The sequence below is a fragment of the Zingiber officinale genome, chromosome 8A, assembly GCF_018446385.1.
Source record: "Zingiber officinale cultivar Zhangliang chromosome 8A, Zo_v1.1, whole genome shotgun sequence".
Lineage (NCBI taxonomy): Eukaryota > Viridiplantae > Streptophyta > Magnoliopsida > Zingiberales > Zingiberaceae > Zingiber > Zingiber officinale.
Window position 1 is genome coordinate 98,818,295 of NC_056000.1, and position 21,401 is coordinate 98,839,695.

Consider the following 21,401-nt stretch of genomic DNA (forward strand, 5'->3'; position numbering starts at 1 on the left):
GAGTTTTTCTTGTAAAATTTTATAAAAATAAAATTCCTTTTTCCTCTTGATGAGGTGGCCGACCACCTTGCTTGGTGCCCAAGCAAGTGGCCGGCCATATTAAATTATTTAAAATCATCACAAAATTAAATTTGGTGATTGATTCAATCAAGAGGAAAGAAAAGAAAATATAAAAAGGAAAAAGGAAAAACTCTTGAATGATTTTATTTTTTGTAAAAAGTTTTTCCTTATTTGCCTTGGGCAAGTAATATAAAAGAAGGGGTGAGGGGGCTTCATAAGACACAACTCTTATTCTTTTGCTTGGGTGATCTCTTGGTGGTCGGCCCTCTCCCTTCTTCCTCTCCCTTTGCTCTCTTTTCCTTGGTGGTGGTGGTGGCCGGATTTTAGAAGAAGAAGGAGGAAGCTTTTGGGTGGTGTTCATCTTGGAGGATCGTCGCCCACACGACGTCCAAGGTGAGGCGAGGAATACGGCAGAAGATCTTGAGATCATTAGCTTACAAAGAGAAGATATAACTAGTATTTTTCTTCCGCATCATACTAGTTATTTTTCTTTGTATGAATTCTAAATACAAGAGACAATTAGATCTAGTTTATCGAATTTATTTTTCGATTTTGTGTTTTCTTCTTTTTCGAATTTGTGATTCGATTGTTCTTTTTGGTTAACCTAAAGTTATTTAAGGAAATAAATATTAGCTTTCCTTAAAAAACTTTGCCTAGGCGGTGGTGGTTGCTCCCATATCCAAGAAGGTCATGTGCCTCGCCATGCAGTCCTGGAAGCGAATTTTGGAAATTAATATTTATGGAATTAATAACTTAGGTAGATTTGAATCAATAGTGTTAAGTTCCGCTTGCGATTCAAATCTAAACCATTAAGAACAGATAAGTTAAATTTGGAATCAATAATGTTAAGTTCCGTCTGCGATTCCCTATTTAATTTCTAAAGAACACAATAGATTATTTAAGGAAAGGTTCGACACTTGTACAAAAGTTTTTGTACAGTGGAACCGGTACGTTTTCCTAGGATTAACCAACACATACATCAAAACCTAATATTCATTCTTTTTCATTTTCTTTGTTCTTTAACTTATGTACCAGAGTGATTGTACTGGAGAACCTCTGATTGTCATTCTAACTCATTTTCTTTTTTTACTTGCTCTCATCCAGGCTCCCAAAACCACTTCATCATCCTTGTTGTCATCAAGTGATTGACAATTAAGTTGACAACAAAGTCAACTCTGTCTACATTTGCAGGATAATATGTGACACATCTTATGCTGTACATTCTATGAACATTATGTGTAATTTTTTATTTAATTTTCTTTAATCTAAATATTACTTTATAAAAAAACATATACATGGTACATACAGGATGTACATCATAAAGTGTGATGCTGTATATCAACATCTATATAGAGAAATGATATACTACAACCTAAACTCTAAGTTCAATAAAAAAAATTATACATGGATATGTAATATAGAATAAAGAATATATCAAAATTATATATTTATTTATTTTAACAAAATCATCCTTTCCCATGTAACTGCACACAAAGAAGGAGCCGTTTGTATATATTAGTGGAGAGTCATGACCCCCACCTATAAAATAGATGGAGACTATGATTCCCCACCAATGGATGTAAATGATCCTCTCTTGGTATGTAAAAAGTGTATTAGAAGATCTACCCTTAACTGCATACGGGTGTTAGATCAGTGATAAAATGAATGAAATAATTTCAGAAAATTAAGATTCAAAAACTGACCACACTGTAGTATTATTTTTTTAATTTACATTTTTTTACCAAATCTAAATCCAACTTGCCCACCACACCACCCCAATCGTGATCGGTCAATTTATGTCTTCAAAGGGAATTTGATAACCACATCTAAATCTTAACTTGCTCATAAATGCGCCTCCAAGGGGAATCTCGTGAGTGACGGTGTCTTTTTCCTTACAATTTCTTTTTAAACAATTAAAACTCCTATCTGGACGTTTACTGAAATTAATTTCCAACCAAAAGATGAACGTAAATATTAGGCAAAGCCTTTTTGTAATAAGAATTTACTACTTTAGCATATTGAGCCATTTTTTAGATTTAGAGGAGCAGAAATATTTTCCCTGTTTGCTTTTTTTAGACGAAAAAAATTATGGCCAGGGAAGTCTTGCGCATAGACAGTAGACGAGTACACGTGATCGTCGGATCGGACGCAATGCTGATAACACCAAAGACGAAGGCAAGCCAAGCAAGGGAGGCAATCTCGAGCATATAAAATGGTCTGCTGGTCTGCTCGCGTGTCATCCTGAAGAGAGTCCTACTTTTTCGGTAGACGAGCCTCGGCTGCGCAACGCTTGTCTTGTTGTGAGATATTTGCAGGAAGACTGCGGCCAGGGCGGCGCCATGGCCGTGGATTTGTCTAGTGTAGCTGTGAAGCTGGGGATCCCCCAGCTCGGGGCCTCCGATTACGCGTCGGTGGTGTCGATCAACATTTTCGTGGCGCTCATCTGTGCCTGCATCGTGATTGGCCATCTGTTGGAGGAGAATCGGTGGATGAATGAGTCCATTACGTCGTTAATTATTGTGAGTATCTGTTTGCCTTCTGGTTTTTTTGGGTAATGCTCGAAAATGGTTTACTTTATTGTTTAGTCGAAGAAATGAGATGAATTGGGGATGCTTTGAACGCAGGGGTTGTGCACCGGCGCCGTGATTCGTCTCTTGTCGCAAGGCAAGAACTCGCATGTTATGGTCTTCAGTGAAGATCTCTTCTTTATCTACGTGCTTCCGCCTATAATTTTCAACGCAGGGTACTTTTTCTCTTCGCTGTGCCAGTTCCACATGTTTGTTCTACACTTGGAGAAATGATTCGTATGTTTGTTTCTCTCGTTTGAGTTTTCTTCTTTTTCTTTGTCTTTGAAAAAGATGAAGGGGGAACAAAATAGTTTACCCGACGCATAATGTGACTCGTTTGAGCGTTGTTGCTTCGTAGTTTCATTGTGTTATGGGGTTTCCATCATAAGACTTGCAAATTGGGACGACCTGACACTCGGGCAACAATTTTGTACTTACCGATCATACTAATGTTGGAACTGAATAATATGATGTCAATTCCAATAGATTGTTGAAGATGGCATTGCACTTGCCAATTCTGAGCAAGAGATACCAAATAATAAATCATAAAAAACAATTCTAATAAAACACCTGCAATTCAATCTTGAATTATACCTGCCTCAAGGATACAACCAATGTTGTCTTTGTTGTTGTCATGACAGTGCATTGAGGTATGTCGTGTGGACCCCTTTAATCTTTGAATAATATAAAGAATAGAGTCTTGAAAATATTAAAGAATAAGAATAGTAGGGGAAGGACACTAGAGAAGGCTCAAACTTCTTTTGACTAGAGCTTTCTCTGGGTGCATGAACCTTCTAAGCGACTTCTCTTCTTCAAAGAGCAAGTGCCTCAAATAAAAAAAATTAATTAATAATGGAATATATTTGTAATTTTGAGTCCTTTATAAATAAGAAGCACTAACAATCCCCCATAATACTCTAAATTAAAAAGAATATAATAGTAAATAAAGTATCACATAACATTTATTCTATGCGATCAATCAAGTGTTTTGACAAGCATAAACTTTTATTTAGTACTAGCCTTCATTTGATGGAATGAGGTGAACTAAAACCTTTGCCAAAGGTTTAATTTTGACCTATATTGTGTTACACATGAAGTTTGTCAAGTCTTCAGGTGCAACTTACTTGATAGAATTATTGCAAATGCAATAGATGAAAGTCCAAGTGGGGGCAAGCGAAGAAGTCCAACTAGGTTGAGAACTAAATATTTAGTAGATGGAAGTCCAAGTAATTCAAGAGTGACTAGATGCTTAGTGAATGGAAGTCTCGATAGATAAAGATTGATTGGGTACCTCACACACAAGGAATATTTGGAGGTGAGGATTGTTAGCAAGGAAGACTTGGAAGTGAGTCTTCTTAGCAAACAAAGAAGTCTTAAAGGCAAGACCTCTTGGCATGCAATTCCAAGTGAATTGTGAGAGTCGAGTGAACCTATAATTTGGCATTTTAGGAAAAATTTGACTTATGTAAAGACTAAATATTAGAATTGGTTACAATCGACTAAAGGTTGATTTCAGATGACTGGTATGCAAGTCAACTAGGGAGTTGACTTAGGATGATCTGCTTGTCAACAAAATGGTTTTGTTCAAGGTGGAGATGATTAGGTAGTTGACTAGGATGAGTTCAGTCAGTTGGGCAATGATCCCTTGCAAGAAGACTAGATGGAAATGTTGATTTGACAGAGGAAGGTTGTGGTCATCAAATGGATTATGTGATATATTGATACAATGGATGAGTCAATTGAGGTATCCATTGTTTTGTAGAAGATTGATGCGAAGTTAGCTTAAGTCATTTTACAAGTGTCTTTCAATGTTGATTAATTACAAGCATTATTTTTCTTGTTGGTCTTACAAAAATTTTTAAAAATGGTATTTTTATTGAAATTTTTTATGTATGTCGAAGGGGAGCTTGGCGCAATGCTAAAGTTGTTGCTTTGTGACCAAAAAGTCACATATTCGAATCCTGGATGCAAAAAGCAGGTAAGGTTGCGTACAATGGATCCTTTCCCGGGACCTCGCATAGCGGGAGCTTCGTGCACCGGGATGCCTTTTTTTTTTTGTGTATGCCAATAGGGGAGAAATTGGAGACTTTAAGATAGAAACCTTTCATTTCACTCTAAGTGAATTAAGAAATGGGAAAAAGTTAGAAATGACCCAAGAAGGGAGTAAATGAAAAATTATAATTTTCATGACTTGAAAATTGAATTTTGTATATTCTAACTTAAACATGTCGCCAAATCTTAAAAAGAGTTAAATTATTGGTGAAATTGTAGCACCAAGTGGTTAAGTTCGGCCAATTGGTTGATACTTAGTGAAATTAAGACAATTGGGAAAATTATTGGTGCAATCACACCCAAGCAGTCAAGTTCCAACAATTGATTAATAATTGGAGAGATTACGACAATTGGGGAGCTTATTGGTGCAATTACACTCAAAGTGGTCAAGTTTGGCCTAGTTTTGTTGTTTAGGTAAAGCATTAAGCTAGACCTATATTGTGTAACTAATGAAGTTTATCATATGTGCAAGTGTAGGTGACTTGACAAAGATACGGTAGGTGCAATGAATGAAATCCAGGTGGGTTAAAATTGATCGGTCACTTGAAGTTTGAGGATCAAATAATCAACACATGAAAGTCGAAGCAAGTTAAGAATAATCGATGCTCTTGGATGAAAATCTTGGTAAGTTAAAGTTGACTAGATACGTGACACACTAAGAAGATCGCAAGGTCTCTCAGCATGGAAAACTCAAAAGCAAGGCTTCTTGCAAACAAAGAAGTCCCAAAGACGAGGCCTTCTGGTAGGTAACTTCTAGTGGGATGTGATGGTGAGATGTGAGAGTCAAGTGGACCTATAATTCTGAATTTGGGTTTCAAGCAAAATTTGACTTAGGCAAACACTCAACCTTAGAATTGATTATAGTTGATGATCTAGTCGATTGAAGGGTGATTTTAGTCGTTTAGTATGTGAGTCAACTCAAGTTGATTTGCTTGCAAATAGAATGGTGGTAAAAGGCAAATACGCTCGCCCCCAGCATCCCCGTCAACCCGTCCTAGGGCCAACACGGAGGAGGTAAATCACGGGTGGCTACTAGACTTTGAATAGTGACTATCACATAAGGGAGACATTTACCTCGGCTTTGCCGAGATTCGAAACCCAGACCTCAGGTGGCAACAGCTCATGCGCTAGCCACTAGACCGTCTCGAGGGGACCTGCTTGCAAATAGAATATTTCTATTTAGGATGGACTTAAATTGGCAGTTGATCAGGGCGAATTCAGTTAGCTAACCAGTAGATTAGATCCTTGGTGATTATTAATTTGGTCGAGGAACATTGTGGCCGTTAGATCATGATACAATGGTTCAGTTGACTAGTTGACTGAGGTATACAAAAGACTAATGCAATGCTGGCTCAGTCGATTGATTAAAGTAGGAGTCAACTGTTTTTGTGCAGATTAATCTCGTAAATACTGACAATTGATACTCATCATCCTCAAGCTCTCTTCTCTTTAGTTTCTAACTTATTTTGTGGTTAGGCTTAAGGTTGCAACCTATAAGCTTCATATTTGCTCAATTGTCTTCTTATGTGCTCATTATCTTTATTATTAAAAGAAGAAGAATTGTAAGATGTTTCTCCATCTATTAAAGGAGAAATTATAGTGTGGTTGTGTTAGTGAGAGCCTTAGAGCCGATCATGTGATGATTGTTGTATGGACTCGATGTATCATATTCCTATATATATATATATTTATTTATAGAGGCATTTCTTTATGGTTATTATACTTACTTGTATTGGTGTCAAATAACTGAGTATAATAGTGTCCTTGAGTAGAAGGTTCTTATCTATATCAATCAATTGGTTGAATTGATAATGAGATGATATAGAGAACACTACTCTTAATCATTCCTAGTCAAGTATTAACATTCAGGGACAATGTTAATGCAATGAGACTAGCATATAGGTTAACTCGATCACTTGATCTCACAAGTCATGGATATTAGATATCAAGTTGACATATGGGTATGCATTGGAGAATGTATACTGAATGACCCGCCATGAGAAAGTATCATTGATCGTTATATGAGTGTCATATACTTTCTCATGTGACTATTAGTATGACTATCAGTCCTTGGACCTGAAGTCATCATGGTTCCCTACATAAGGAGTTACATACTTTGGCTTCGTCAAACGTCACCCGTAAATGGGTGGACTATAAAGGCGACTACTGGGTATGTAACAAATTATGCGGAGGGATGTGAGTGATGTAGATGGGATCTATCCCTCCTATATGACGGGGGTGATATTATGATTCTTGATAGAGTGAGACCACTAAGTGCATGGCCATGCCCAAATAAGTCAATATGAGATATTGAGCTCATTTGATTAGAGTGAGTCTACTTAAAGTTTAAGACATAGATTGATTAGAGGATGACACGGTCTATGCCTCAATTGATCAATTTAGATGTCAAGGATAAAAGGACGTTGTCACATATTGTGAGAGTCACAATTAATAGTCACAATGGTGATGTTGGATCTCAACATTCTTGTAACTTAGGTAGTAATGATGTGTTGCTAGATACCGCTCATTGCTTATGTTTATAAATGGGTTTAGGAGCATTGCCAACGTTACAAGAACCTATAGGGTCACACACAAAGGGTTGTTAGATGGACATTAGGTTCATATGATGGACCAAGAGGATTAGGTTAATGTGATGAATCAAATTGAATTAAGAGTAATCCAAATTAGACTAATTGAGTTGGACTCAATTTAATTCATGTGTCGAATGAGTCTAATTTAGACTATGATTCATTGAGTCAATTTAAACCAATGAATAGAGATTCATTAAATTAAATTGATTTGAGTCAAAGGATAGATTTGATCAACCATGAGAGATAAGAGGTCAAGTTTGACTTGACTTGAGAGGGAAGATGAAGGGTCAAGTTTGACTTGACCAAATGCCACTTCATTGTGACTTGGCATGGGTTGGCCAATGATGATGTTCCACATCATCAAGGCTACATCATTGTGTGCCACCTCATGAGGAAGACCAAGAGTCATGACTATTGGTATTACATGGAGATATGAAACACTCTAATAAGTGGCCGGCCAAAAGACAGAAAAAAAAGAAGCAAGTGTGTACTTATTCAAGGTGTCTTCTTCCTCTCTTCTTTTCTCTCCTTCTCCTCCATTGCCGAGACCTCTCAAGAGTGCTAGCACACTCTAAGTGGTTCTCTCCACCTTTTGTCCGTGTGGATACATGTAGAGGAGTATACACTTGGCACTCTACGAGATCCGGCAACCATTTGGACGAGCGGGATAAGCGAAGGGCATCGCTACAAGGGTAATACTTCCTTTTCATGTAGATCTAAGGTAGATCTAGTGTAGACAAACATATACATGAATATTTTATTTATCTATCTTCGCACGGATCCATGGCTAACTTCGAGATTTTCGCAATGCAAAAAACGGTTTTTGCGGCTCGAAAGTTCTAACAGTGGTATCAGAGCCACGTGCGAAGCTTGTACATGTTTGTATTTGTTATTACGAAAAGGTTTCAGATATGTAAGTTTATGTAATTTTTCTACTTTTATGGATTTTGTGAGTATTTTTATTGTAGAGGCGAAGCAACAAGTGCTTGGACACTTGTAGGCTTCAAATACCAAGAAAAACCTTCCGAAACGGCAAGGTCTCGCCCAAACACAATTATTTTTTTTTGGGGCAGTGACTTAAGGCGCTATAAGATCAGTTTAGAACACTCGCAATATTCATTTCGCGAGAAGGGGTGCTGCCCCTAACCCCGCAAGGGGCATTGTCTCGCGATCGCGCCCGAAAATCGCTAAACAGGACCGCCGTGGGGTTGTGACTCTTAAAATTGATAAAACAGTAGTAAAATTATAGAAATTTATGTAAAATACATAATTTAGAATTATGTATGATATTGTGATGGTCATGACTCAAAAATCCCAATGTGATTTGTTAAAATTGTGTTGTAATTCATAATATGGCCTGCGCGCCATTTTAGTATTGTGCGTGTTGTATATGATATGCGACATGCGCGTCGTGTCTCCCTTATTATGTTCCTGTTGTAAATATATTTTAGATTCGAATGTAACTCGAGTTTCATATTTGTAATGTACAAAATGAAGCAGTGGAAGGTCCACTCAAGAAGGAGTTACGAAGAGGGCAACACATGGCGGTCAAAAGGAGGCGCTTGAAGAAGCCATTAACCCTAGGTTGACCGTCCGATCTTTTTATTGGCTTGAGAAGATCGTAGTAGGGCCATTACCTCATCACAAATTAATTAATCAGTATATATCATTGCTTGTGTGTATGTGATGCATGCTAATATAGGGTAATTAGTGCTTTAATGCGTATATGATACACATTCATGATTAGATTAGATCTTAATCAAGTCAACTCGAAATGCCTACCAAGTTTTGATACCCATCACTACCTCGATCATTTGTTGTTGTTGAATCTGCCAAAGCAGAGCAACGCATATTATCTTGGTAGGGTGCGGATGGACAATCTTGGTCCCGCCTATCAAAGCTTGGGTGAGAACAAACTCAATTAGATTAAGTATAACTAGTTAACTCAATTGGATCGGGTAAAACTATAGGCATTTTCCAACGGTTGGGAAGATAGGATAAAGATCACATTTATCTTGATCCTATAAACAAGAGTTGCATAAAGATGTAATTTATAATTAATTTACCGATCATACTAAGTCTTGGGCGATTTAGCCAAAGCTAACTCAAGGCGTAGTATGATGTGGATCTTGTCCCGCGAGAATTATAGCTAATTGGTATGAATCTAGTAGTGTGGTTTGACCACATCCATGACTTGATTCTACAAAAACCCTATAATTCAGTGGGAGCATCATTTAGTTAAAGGCCTAATTAAATGATAAGTGGAATATGATATTTACTTTCTGCTTTATTTATGTTGTAGATTGTCATGTCGACGAACACGAACATTTTCTCCCTGTGTTCTGTCCTTGACAAGGACAAACTCAATGGAGCTAATTTCCTGGACTGGTATAGGAATCTGAGAATCGTTCTCACACAAGAAAGAAAATTGTTCGTCCTGGAGCAGACCATTCCGGAGGCACCTCCTGCCACTGCCACACGAGCCGACCGAGATGATTATAAGAAGCATCAAGATGATGCATTAGATATGTCATGCCTCATGCTCGCAACCATGAACTCTGAGCTTCAGAAGCAACACGAGTTGATAACTGCTTATGATATGGTTGAACATCTTCGTCAACTATATCAAGGACAAGCAAGGCACGAGAGATTCGAGATCTCTAAGGCACTGTTTCAGTGCAAGATGCAAGATGGGACTCCCGTAGGTTCATATGTACACAAGATGATTGGGTATATAGAGAATCTATAGAGGTTGGGATTCCCACTTGGCTAAGAACTGGCCACTGACTTGATCTTGCAATCCTTGCCAGAAAGTTATAGTCAATTTGTCATAAATTACAACATGAACGAAATTGATAAGCCACTACCTGAGCTGCTAAGCATGTTGCGAACTGCTGAGCTCAACCTTAAGAAGGTAAAGCCCAACTCCATTTTGATGGTGCAAAAGCATAAAAGCAAGGGCAAGCCTAAAAGTATGGGAAAATCCCAAGCCAAGGAGGGGTTGCCAAGGATGCTACCTGCTTCCACTGCGGTCAGACCGGGCACTAGAAGAGGAACTATAAAGGATACCTGGAAGATCTTAATAAGAAAATAAATGAGATTTCTACTTTAGGTATATATGTTATAGAAGTCAATCTCTCTATTTCTTCATCGTGGGTATTAGATACCGGATGTGCTTCTCACATTTGTACTAGTGTACAGGCGCTGAGAAATAGTAGGGCATTGACGAAGGGCGAGGTGGACCTACGAGTAGGCAATGGAGCACGGGTTGCTACTGTTGCTGTAGGAACTTACTTTCTATCTCTGCTCTCTGGGCTTGTATTAGAATTGGATGAATGTTGTTATGTGCCTGCTCTAACAAAGAACATTATTTCAGTTTCTTGTTTAGACAAGAAAGACTTTTCATTTATAATAAAGAACAAATGTTGTTCCGTTTATTTAAACGATATGTTCTATTGTAGTGTACCTCTGATGAACGGACTCTACATTTTAGACTTAGAGAACCTCATCTATAACATAAGTACCAAAAGGTTCAAGTCAAATGAAATGAACCGAACATATCTCTGGCATTGTCGCTTACATCATATAAATGAGAATCGCTTATCCCAGCTCCATAAAGATTGGTTGCTGGACTCATTTGATTTTGAATCATATGAGACATGCGAGTCATGCCTACTGGACAAGATGACCAAGACTCCCTTTAGTGGACACAGCGAAAGAGCAATTGACTTGTTAGGACTTATACATAGTGATATTTGTGGCCCTTTCAATGTCACTGCCAGAGGTGGTTATAGGTACTTCATTACATTTACTGATGACTTCAGTAGATATGGTTATGTGTATCTGATGACACATAAGTCGCAATCCTTTGAAAAGTTCAAAGAATTCAAGAATGAAGTACAAAACCAGCTAGGCAAGAGTATTAAGATACTTCGATTAGATCGAGGTGGTGAATACCTTAGCCATGAGTTTCATGACTATCTAGCTGAGTGTAGGATTTTATCCTAACTCACTTCTCCTGGAACACCAAGTGGAATGGTGTATCCGAAAGGAGAAATCGTACCCTATTAGATATGGTACGATCTATGATGAGTCACACAGATCTTCCTATATCTTTTTGGGGATATGCTCTAGACACGGCAGCCTTCACACTTAACCATGTTCCATCCAAAGGTGTGATAAAGACACCATATAGGATATGGACTGAGAGAGATGCCCAGATATCTTTTATGAGGATTTGGGGTTGTGAGACTTACATTCGATGTCAAGTCTTGGACAAACTGGGACCCAAATCCGATAAATGCTATTTTATAGGATATCCCAAGGAAACGAAGGGATATTACTTCTACATTCCGAGTCACCACAAAGTGTTTGTGGCGAAGACTGGTATTTCTAGAAAAGGACTTTGTTTCTAGAAAAACTAGTGGGAGTACGTTCGATCTTGAAGAAGTTCAAGATATGGACCATAGCACTGAAGCCTTGATGGAAGTTGAACTGGAACCGCAAAATGTTATGGATGATGAGATTGTTGCACAAGGAGTTGAGGAACAACAACCAGTTCAAGTAGACCTACCTCTTCGCAGGTCTGACAGGATACGTCGTCAGCCTGAGAGATGCTCATTTCTCTTGTCTGACCATGACGACATTATGCTCGTTGAGATTGAGCCTACCTCCTATCAGGAAGCTGTGATGAGACCAGATTATGAGAAATGGTTAGAGGCCATGAGATCCGAGATGGAATCCATGTACACCAACCGAGTATGGACTTTGGTTGATCCACCTGAAGGCGTCAAACCCATTGGGTCTTTAAGAGAAAGACTGACATGGATGGACTTATGCATACCTATAAGGGTCGTTTGGTAGCTAAAGGTTTCAAGCAAATTCATGGTATTGACTATGATGAAACTTTTTCTCCAGTAGTGATGTTAATTCTATTCGGATCATGTTTGTTATTGCAGCATACCACGATTATGAGAGCTGGCAGATGAATGTCAAAACCGCGTTTCTGAATAGAAACTTGCTCGAGGATGTGTACATGACACAACCTGAGGGTTTTGTAGATCCACTGCATACTAGCAGAGTATGCAAGCTGCATAAGTCCATTTATGGACTAAAGCAAGCTTCTCGGAGCTGGAATCTTCGATTTAATGATGCGATCAAATAGTTTGGTTTCATCAAGAATGAAGATGAACCATGTGTCTACAAGAAGGTTGTTGGGAACACAGTTGTCTTTCTTGTATTATATGTGGATGACATACTACTCATTGGAAATAACATCCCTTTGCTGCAGTCTGTAAAGACTTGGCTGGGAATTGTTTCTCAATGAAGGACTTAGGAGAAGTCGTTTGTATTCTAAGCATAAAGATCTATAGAGATAGATCTAAGAGATTGCTTGGCCTAAGTCAAAGTACATATATTGACACGGTATTACTACGGTTTGTCATGCAGTATTCTAAGAAAGGATTTCTGCCAATGTCACATGGTGTGAGTCTTTCGAAAACTCAAAGTCCCTCTTCTAGAGAGGAGAGAGACCGCATAGATAAGATCCCTTATGCTTCAGCCATAGGATCTATCATGTATGCCATGCTATGTACTCGTCCTGATGTTTTGTATGCTTTGAGAGTAGATACCAGTCAGATCAGGTGAACGTCACTGGATAGCGGTCAAGAATATTCTTAAGTACTTGAGAAGGACTAAAAAATATTTCTTGATATTTGGAGGCGATGGCGAGTTAGCTGTAGAGGGTTACAGTGATGCCAGCTTCCAAACTGATCAGGATGATTATAGATCGCAGTCGGGGTTCGTGTTTTGCTTGAATGGTGGTGCTGTGAGCTGGAAGAGTTCGAAGCAGGACACAATTGCTGATTCTACAACAGAGGCCGAGTATATTGCTACATCAGAAGCAGCAAATGAGGCAGTTTGGATCCGCAAGTTCATTATTGAGCTTGGGGTGATTCCTATCATAGCCGATCCTATAGAGTTCTATTGTGACAATAATGGAGTAATTGCGCAGGTTAAGGAACCTCGCTCACACCAGCGGACCAAACACATACTACGGCACTTCCATCTTATTCGAGAGATCATCGATAGAGGAGATGTGAAAATTTACAGAGTACCCACAGAGGCTAACGTCACTGATCCCTTGACCAAGGTTTTGGCACAGAGAAAGCATTATGGCACTAGGTCATTGGGTGTTAGAGCCTACACTGATTGACACTAGTGCTAGTGGGAGATTGTTAGTGAGAGCCCTAGAGCCTATCATGTGATGATTGTTGTATGCACTCGATGTATCATATTCCTATATATATATATATTTATAGAGATATTTCTTTATGGTTATTATACTTACTTATATTGGTGACAAATAACTGAGTATAATAGCGTCCTTGAGTTGAAGGTTCTTATCTATATCAATCGATTGGTTGAATTGATAATGAGATGATATAGAGAACACTACTCTTAATCATTCCTAGTCAAGTATTAACATTCAGGGACAATGTTAATGCGATGAGACTAGCATGTGGTCAACTCGATGACTTGATCTCACAAGTCAAGGATATTAGATATCAAGTTGACACATGGGTATGCATTAGAGAATGTATACTGAATGACCAACCATGAGAAAGTATCATTGATCGTTATATGAGTGTCATATACTTTCTCATGTGACTATTAGTATGACTATCAGTCCTTGGACCTGAAGTCACCATGGTTCCCTACATAAGGAGTTACATACTTTGGCTTCGTCAAACGTCACCCGTAAATGGATGGATTATAAAGGCGACTACTGTGTATGTAACAAATTATGCGGAGGGATGTGAGTGATGTAGATGGGATCTATCCCTCTTATATGACGGGAGTGATATTATGATTTTTGATAGAGTGAGACAACTAAGTGCATGACCATGCCCAAATAAGTCAATATGAGATATTGAGCTCATTTGATTAGAGTGAGTCTACTTGGAGTTTAAGACATAGATTGATTAGAGGATGACACGGTCTATGGCTCAATTGATCAATTTAGATGTCAAGGATAGAAGGACGTTGTCACATATTGTGAGAGTCACAATTAATAGTTACAATGGTGATGTTGGATCTCAACATTCTTGTAACTTAGGTAGTAATGATGTGTTGCTAGATACCGCACATTGCTTATATTTCTAAATGGGTTTAGGAGTATTGCCAATGTTACAAGAACCTATAGGGTCACACACAAAGGGCTGTTAGATGGAGATTAGGTTCATATGATGGACCAAGAGGATTAGGTTCATGTGATTAACCAAATTGGATTAAGAGTAAACCAAATTAAACTAATTGAGTTGGACTCAATTTGATTCATGTGTCGAATGAGTCTAATTTAGACTATGATTCATTGAGTCAATTTAATCCAATAAATAGAGATTCATTAAATTAAATTGATTTGAGTCAAAAGGTAGATTTGATCAACCATGGGAGATAAGAGGTCAAGTTTGACTTGACTTGAGAGGGAAGATGAAGGGTCAAGTTTGACTTGACCAAATGCCACTTCATTGTGACTTGACATGGGCCGGTCAATGATGATGTTCCACATCATCAAGGCTATATCATTGTGTGCCACCTCATGAGAAAGACCAAGAGCCATGACTCTTGGTATTACATGGAGGTATAAAACACTCTAATAAGTGGCCGGCCAAAAGAGAGAAAAAAAAAAAAGCAAGTGTGTGCTTATTCAAGGTCTCTTCTTCTTCCTCTCTTCTTTTCTCTCCTTCTCCTCCATTGCCGAGACCTCTCAAGAGTGCTAGCACACTCTAAGTGGTTCTCTCCACCTTTTGTCCGTGTGGATACGTGTAGAGGAGTGTACACTTGACACTCTACGAGATCCGACAACCATTTGGATGAGCGGGATAAGCGAAGGGTATCGCTACAAGGGTAATACTTCATTTTCATTTAGATCTAAGGTAGATCTAGTGTAGACAAACATATACATAAATATTTTATTTATCTATCTTCGCACGGATCCATGGCTAACTTCGAGATTTTCGCAATGCAAAAAACGGTTTTTGCGGCTCGAAAGTTCTAACAGTGGTATCAGAGCTACGTGCGAAGCTTGTACATGTTTGTATTTGTTATTACGAAAAGGTTTCAGATATGTAAGTTTATGTAATTTTTCTACTTTTATGGATTTTGTGAGTATTTTTCTTGTAGAGGCGAAGCAACAAGTGCTTGGACACTTGTAAGCTTCAAATACCAAGAAAAACCTTCCGAAACGGCAAGGTCTCGCCCAAACACAATTTTTTTTTTTTGGGGCAGTGACTTAAGGCGCTATTAGATCAGTTTAGGACACTCGCAATATTCATTTCGCGAGAAGGGGCGCTGCCCCTAACCCCGCAAGGGGCATTGTCTCGCGATCGCGCCCGAAAATCGCTAAACAGGACCGCCGTGGGGTTGTGACTCATAAAATTGATAAAACAGTAGTAAAATTATAGAAATTTATGTAAAATACATAATTTAGAATTATGTATGATATTGTGATGGTCATGACTCAAAAATCCCAATGTGATTTGTTAAAATTGTGTTGTAATTCATAATATGGCCTGCGCGCCATTTTAGTATTGTGCGTGTTGTATATGATATGCGACATGCGCGTCGTGCCTCCCTTATTATGTTCCTGTTGTAAATATATTTTAGATTCGAATGTAACTCGAGTTTCATATTTGTAATGTACAAAATGAAGCAATGGAAGGTCCACTCAAGAAGGAGTTACGAAGAGGGCAACACATGGCGGTCAAAAGGAGGCGCTTGAAGAAGCCATTAACCCTAGGTTGACCGTCCGATCTTTTTATTGGCTTGAGAAGATCGTAGTAGGGTCATTACCTCATCACAAATTAATTAATCAGTATATTTCATTGCTTGTGTGTATGTGATGCATGCTAATATAGGGTAATTAGTGCTTTAATGCGTATATGATACACATTCATGATTAGATTAGATCTTAATCAAGTCAACTCGAAATGCCTACCAAGTTATGATATCCATCACTACCTCGATCATTTGTTGTTGTTGAATCTGCCAAAGCAGAGCAACGCATATTATCTTGGTAGGGTGCGGAGGGACAATCTTGGTCCCGCCTATCAAAGCTTGGGTGAGAACAAACTCAATTAGATTGAGTATAACTAGTTAACTCAATTGGATCGGGTAAAACTATAGGCATTTTCCAACGGTTGGGAAGATAAGATAAAGATCACATTTATCTTGATCCTATAAACAAGAGTTGCATAAAGATGTAATTGATAATTAGTTATTTACCGATCATACTAAGTCTTGGGCGATTTAGCCAAAGCTAACTCAAGGCGTAGTATGATGTGGATCTTGTACCACGAGAATTATAGCTAATTGGTATGAATCTAGTAGTGTGGTTTGACCACATCCATGACTTGATTCTACAAAAGCCTTATAATTCAGTGGGAGCATCATTTAGTTAAAGGCTTAATTAAATGATAAGTGGAATATGATATTTACTTTCTGCTTTATTTATGTTGTAGATTGTCATGTCGACGAACACGAACATTTTCTCCCTGCGTTCTGTCCTTGACAAGGAAAAGCTCAATGGAGCTAATTTCCTAGACTGGTATAGGAATCTGAGAATCGTTCTCACACAAGAAAGAAAACTGTTCGTCCTGGAGCAGCCCATTCCGGAGGCACCTCCTGCCACTGCCACGCGAGCCGACCGAGATGCTTATAAGAAGCATCAAGATGATGCATTAGATATGTCATGCCTCATGCTCGCAACCATGAACTCTGAGCTTCAGAAGCAACACGAGTTGATAACTGCTTATGATATGGTTGAACATCTTCGTCAACTATATCAAAGACAAGCAAGGCACGAGAGATTCGAGATCTCTAAGGCACTGTTTCAGTGCAAGATGCAAGATAGGATTCCCGTAGGTCCATATGTACTCAAGATGATTGGGTATATAGAGAATCTATAGAGGTTGGGATTCCCACTTGGCTAAGAACTGACCACTGACTTGATCTTGCAATCCTTGCCAGAAAGTTACAGTCAATTTGTCATAAATTACAACATGAACGAAATTGATAAGCCACTACCTGAGCTGCTAAGCATGTTGCGAACTGCTGAGCTCAACCTTAAGAAGGTAAAGCCCAACTTCATTTTGATGGTGCAAAAGCATAAAGGCAAGGGCAAGCCTAAAAGTAAGGGAAAGTCCCAAGCCAAGGGCAAAGGCAAGGTAATGAAACCTAAAGGAGGGTTGCCAAGGATGCTACCTGCTTCCACTGCGGTCAGACCGGGCACTGGAAGAGGAACTTCAAAGGATACCTGGAAGATCTTAATAAGAAAAGAAATGAGATTTCTACTTTAGGTATATATGTTATAGAAGTCAATCTCTCTATTTCTTCATCGTGGGTATTAGATACCGGATGTGCTTCTCACATTTGTACTAGTGTACAGGCGCTGAGAAATAGCAGGGCATTGACGAAGAGCGAGGTGGACCTACATGTAGGCAATGGAGCAGGGGTTGCTACTGTTGCTGTAGGAACTTACTTTCTATCTCTGCCCTCTGGGCTTGTATTAAAATTAGATGAATGTTGTTATGTGTCTGCTCTCACAAAGAACATCATTTCAGTTTCTTGTTTAGACAAGAAAGGCTTTTCATTTATAATAAAGAACAAATGTTGTTCCGTTTATTTAAACAATATGTTCTTTTGTAGTGCACCTCTGATGAACGAACTCTACATTTTAGACTTAGAGAACCTCATCTATAACATAAGTACCAAAAGGTTCAAGTCAAATGAAATGAACCGAACCTATCTCTGGCATTGTCGCTTACATCATATAAATGAGAATCGCTTATCCCAGCTCCATAAAGATTGGTTGCTGGACTCATTTGATTTTGAATCATATGAGACATGCGAGTCATGCCTACTGGACAAGATGACCAAGACTCCCTTTAGTGGACACAGCGAAAGAGCAATTGACTTGTTAGGACTTATACATAGTGATATTTGTGGCCCTTTCAATGTCACTGCCAGAGGTGGTTATAGGTACTTCATTACATTTACTGATGACTTCAGTAGATATGGTTATGTGTATCTGATGACACATAAGTCGCAATCCTTTGAAAAGTTCAAAGAATTCAAGAATGAAGTACAAAACCAGCTAGGCAAGAGTATTAAGATACTTCGATTAGATCGAGGTGGTGAATACCTTAGCCATGAGTTTCATGACTATCTAGCTGAGTGTAGGATTTTATCCTAACTCACTTCTCCTGGAACACCAAGTGGAATGGTGTATCCGAAAGGAGAAATCGTACCCTATTAGATATGGTACGATCAATGATGAGTCACACAGATCTTCCTATATCTTTTTGGGGATATGCTCTAGACACGGCAGCCTTCACACTTAACCGTGTTCCATCCAAAGGTGTGATAAAGACACCATATAGGATATGGACTGGGAGAAATGCCTAGATATCTTTTATGAGGATTTGGGGTTGTGAGGCTTACGTTCGACGTCAAGTCTTGGACAAACTGGGACCCAAATCCGATAAATGCTATTTTATAGGATATCCCAAGGAAACGAAGGGATATTACTTCTACATTCCGAGTCACCACAAAGTGTTTGTGGCGAAGACTGGTATTTCTAGAAAAGGACTTTATTTCTAGAAAAACTAGTGGGAGTGCGTTTGATCTTGAAGAAGTTCAAGATATGGACCATAGCACTGAAGCCTTGATGGAAGTTGAACTGGAACCGCAAAATGTTGTGGATGATGAGATTGTTGCACAAGGAGTTGAGGAACAACAACCAGTTCAAGTAGACCTACCTCTTCGCAGGTCTGACAGGATACGTCGTCAGCCTGAGAGATACTCATTTCTCTTGTCTGACCATGACGACGTTATGCTCGTTGAGAATGAGCCTACCTCCTATCAGGAAGCTGTGATGAGACCAGATTATGAGAAATGGTTTGAGGCCATGAGATCCGAGATGAAATCCATGTATACCAACCGAGTATGGACTTTGGTTGATCCACCTGAAGGCGTCAAACCCATTGGGTCTTTAAAAGAAAGACTGACATGGATGGACTTATGCATACCTATAAGGGTCGTTTGGTAGCTAAAGGTTTCAAGCAAATTCATGGTATTGACTATGATGAAACTTTTTCTCCAGTAACGATGTTTAAGTCTATTCGGATCATGTTTGCTATTGCAGCATACCACGATTATGAGATCTGGCAGATGAATGTCAAAACCGCGTTTCTGAATAGAAACTTGCTCGAGGATGTGTACATGACACAACCTGAGGGTTTTGTAGATCCACTGCATTCTAGCAGAGTATGCAAGCTGCATAAGTCCATTTATGGACTAAAGCAAGCTTCTCGGAGCTGGAATCTTCGATTTAATGATGCGATCAAATAGTTTGGTTTCATCAAGAATGAAGATGAACCATGTGTCTACAAGAAGGTTGTTGGGAATGTTGGTGCAACCTTAGGTCAAGGATGACTTGGTTGACCTGACTCGAGTTGACCTGACTCGAGTTGTGTTTTGATGTTTGACGATGTTTGACGAGAAAAGAGTTGTATTCTTGATATGGGACAAGAATAGATGTTTGGGAGATTATTGGTGCAACCGTAGGTCAAGGTTGACCTAGTTGACCTGATTCGGGAAAAAGTCCAAGTATGGAGACTTGGCAACGGAAAAGTCCAAGCAGGGAGCTTGGCACTGGAAAAGTCCAAGTATGGAGACTTGGCACTGGAAAAGTCCAAGCAGGGAGCTTGGCACGCGAAAAGTCCAAGTATGGAGACTTGGCACGGGAAAAGTCCAAGTATGGAGACTTGGCACGGGAAAAGTCCAAGTATGGAGACTTGGCACGGAGAAGTCCAAGCAGGGAGCTTGGCACGAGGGAAAGTCTTAACTGGGATGTTAGGCAAGAGGAAAGTCCTGGTGAGTGAAGCCAGGCAGTGAGAAAGTCCTAACTGGGATGTTAGGCAGTGTGGAAATCCTGGTGAGTGAAGCCAGGTGAAAGTCCTGGTGAGTGAAGCCAGGCAAGGGAAAATCCAGATGGATCAGGGATGATCGGACTTCTGGTGTTGGAAAGTCCAAGTAGGTCAAGGGAGTGATCGGATACTTGGCACGAAGTGGAGAATCCAGATGGATCAGGGATGATCGGACATCTGGTGTGGAAAAGTCTAAGTGGGTCAAAGGGATTGACCGGACACTTAGCGGGGAGTGCTAGCAGGTCAAGGGAGTGACCGGATGCTAGGCATGATGTACCAACAGGTCAAGGTTGACCGGATGTTGGTGTGGAAGCCTTAGGTTTAGGGCTGAGAAGTTTGGATCGGGCTGCAGACCGATCCAATGATACATGCCTCATTTGATCGGTCTGGTGACCGATCAGTGACTGATCAGTATGCTACTGATGGTTATCTGATCGGTCTGGAGACCGATCAGAAGGAGATCAGTGGCAAACTAGCAGAGAAGAGAAGCCTGATCGGTCTACGGACCGATCAGAAGGTTCCCTGATCGGTCTGCGGACCGATCAGGCTTCAGCCTGATCGGTCCACGCACTAGCCGTTGCGACACAACGACTAGATTCTGTGTCTTCTTTATCTTCTTCGCAGGTGCAGGTATAAAGGGGTCCGGGGCTTCGTTGCTGAAAAAAAATCTCTTCCTCTAGAACTTCTGTTCTTCTGCTGCTGAAGCTTCTGCTTCAACTGAGCTTTGATTGAGCTCGCCACCGAAGCTTCGCGTAAGCTTCCCGTCGTCGACAAGCTGCTGCGTTTGGGTTGTGAAGTTGCTGCTTCACCTCCAGTCGACAAGAAAGCAAGAAATTGGTATAGTGCTATTGTATTCATATTGTATTGCTTTTCTTACTGTTCTTGTACTCTTTGTTTGCTGTTGCAAACGTTTGTGGCGAGGTTTCTCCACCCACAAGGAGTATATTGTATTAGCCGGTTCTCCGGGGGCTCATCCACCGACGGATTGACTGGACTCGTCCACCTCACGGACACGCCGAGGAGTAGGAGCCCTAATCTCCGAACCTCGTTACATCCTTGTGTTAAGGTTTGGTTTTCTTCTCTTTCGTTTCTTTGTATTTTCCGCTGCGCTAACACGTTTTGTAGAAAGAAACGACGATTTG

General features: G+C 39.6%; 1 protein-coding gene across 1 annotated transcript in view; it reads left to right on the plus strand.

Annotated features, from left to right (window-relative positions):
* Window positions 1-2,252: 2,252 nt before the first annotated feature.
* Window positions 2,253-21,401, plus strand: part of LOC122009871 (sodium/hydrogen exchanger 2-like) — a 94,588-nt gene continuing 75,439 nt past the window's right edge. The window contains exons 1-2 of the mRNA XM_042566178.1: window positions 2,253-2,579; window positions 2,685-2,803. Of these exons, the coding sequence (XP_042422112.1) occupies window positions 2,400-2,579; window positions 2,685-2,803 (299 nt within the window). The 5' untranslated portion in view covers window positions 2,253-2,399. The remainder of the gene's footprint in view (window positions 2,580-2,684; window positions 2,804-21,401) is intronic.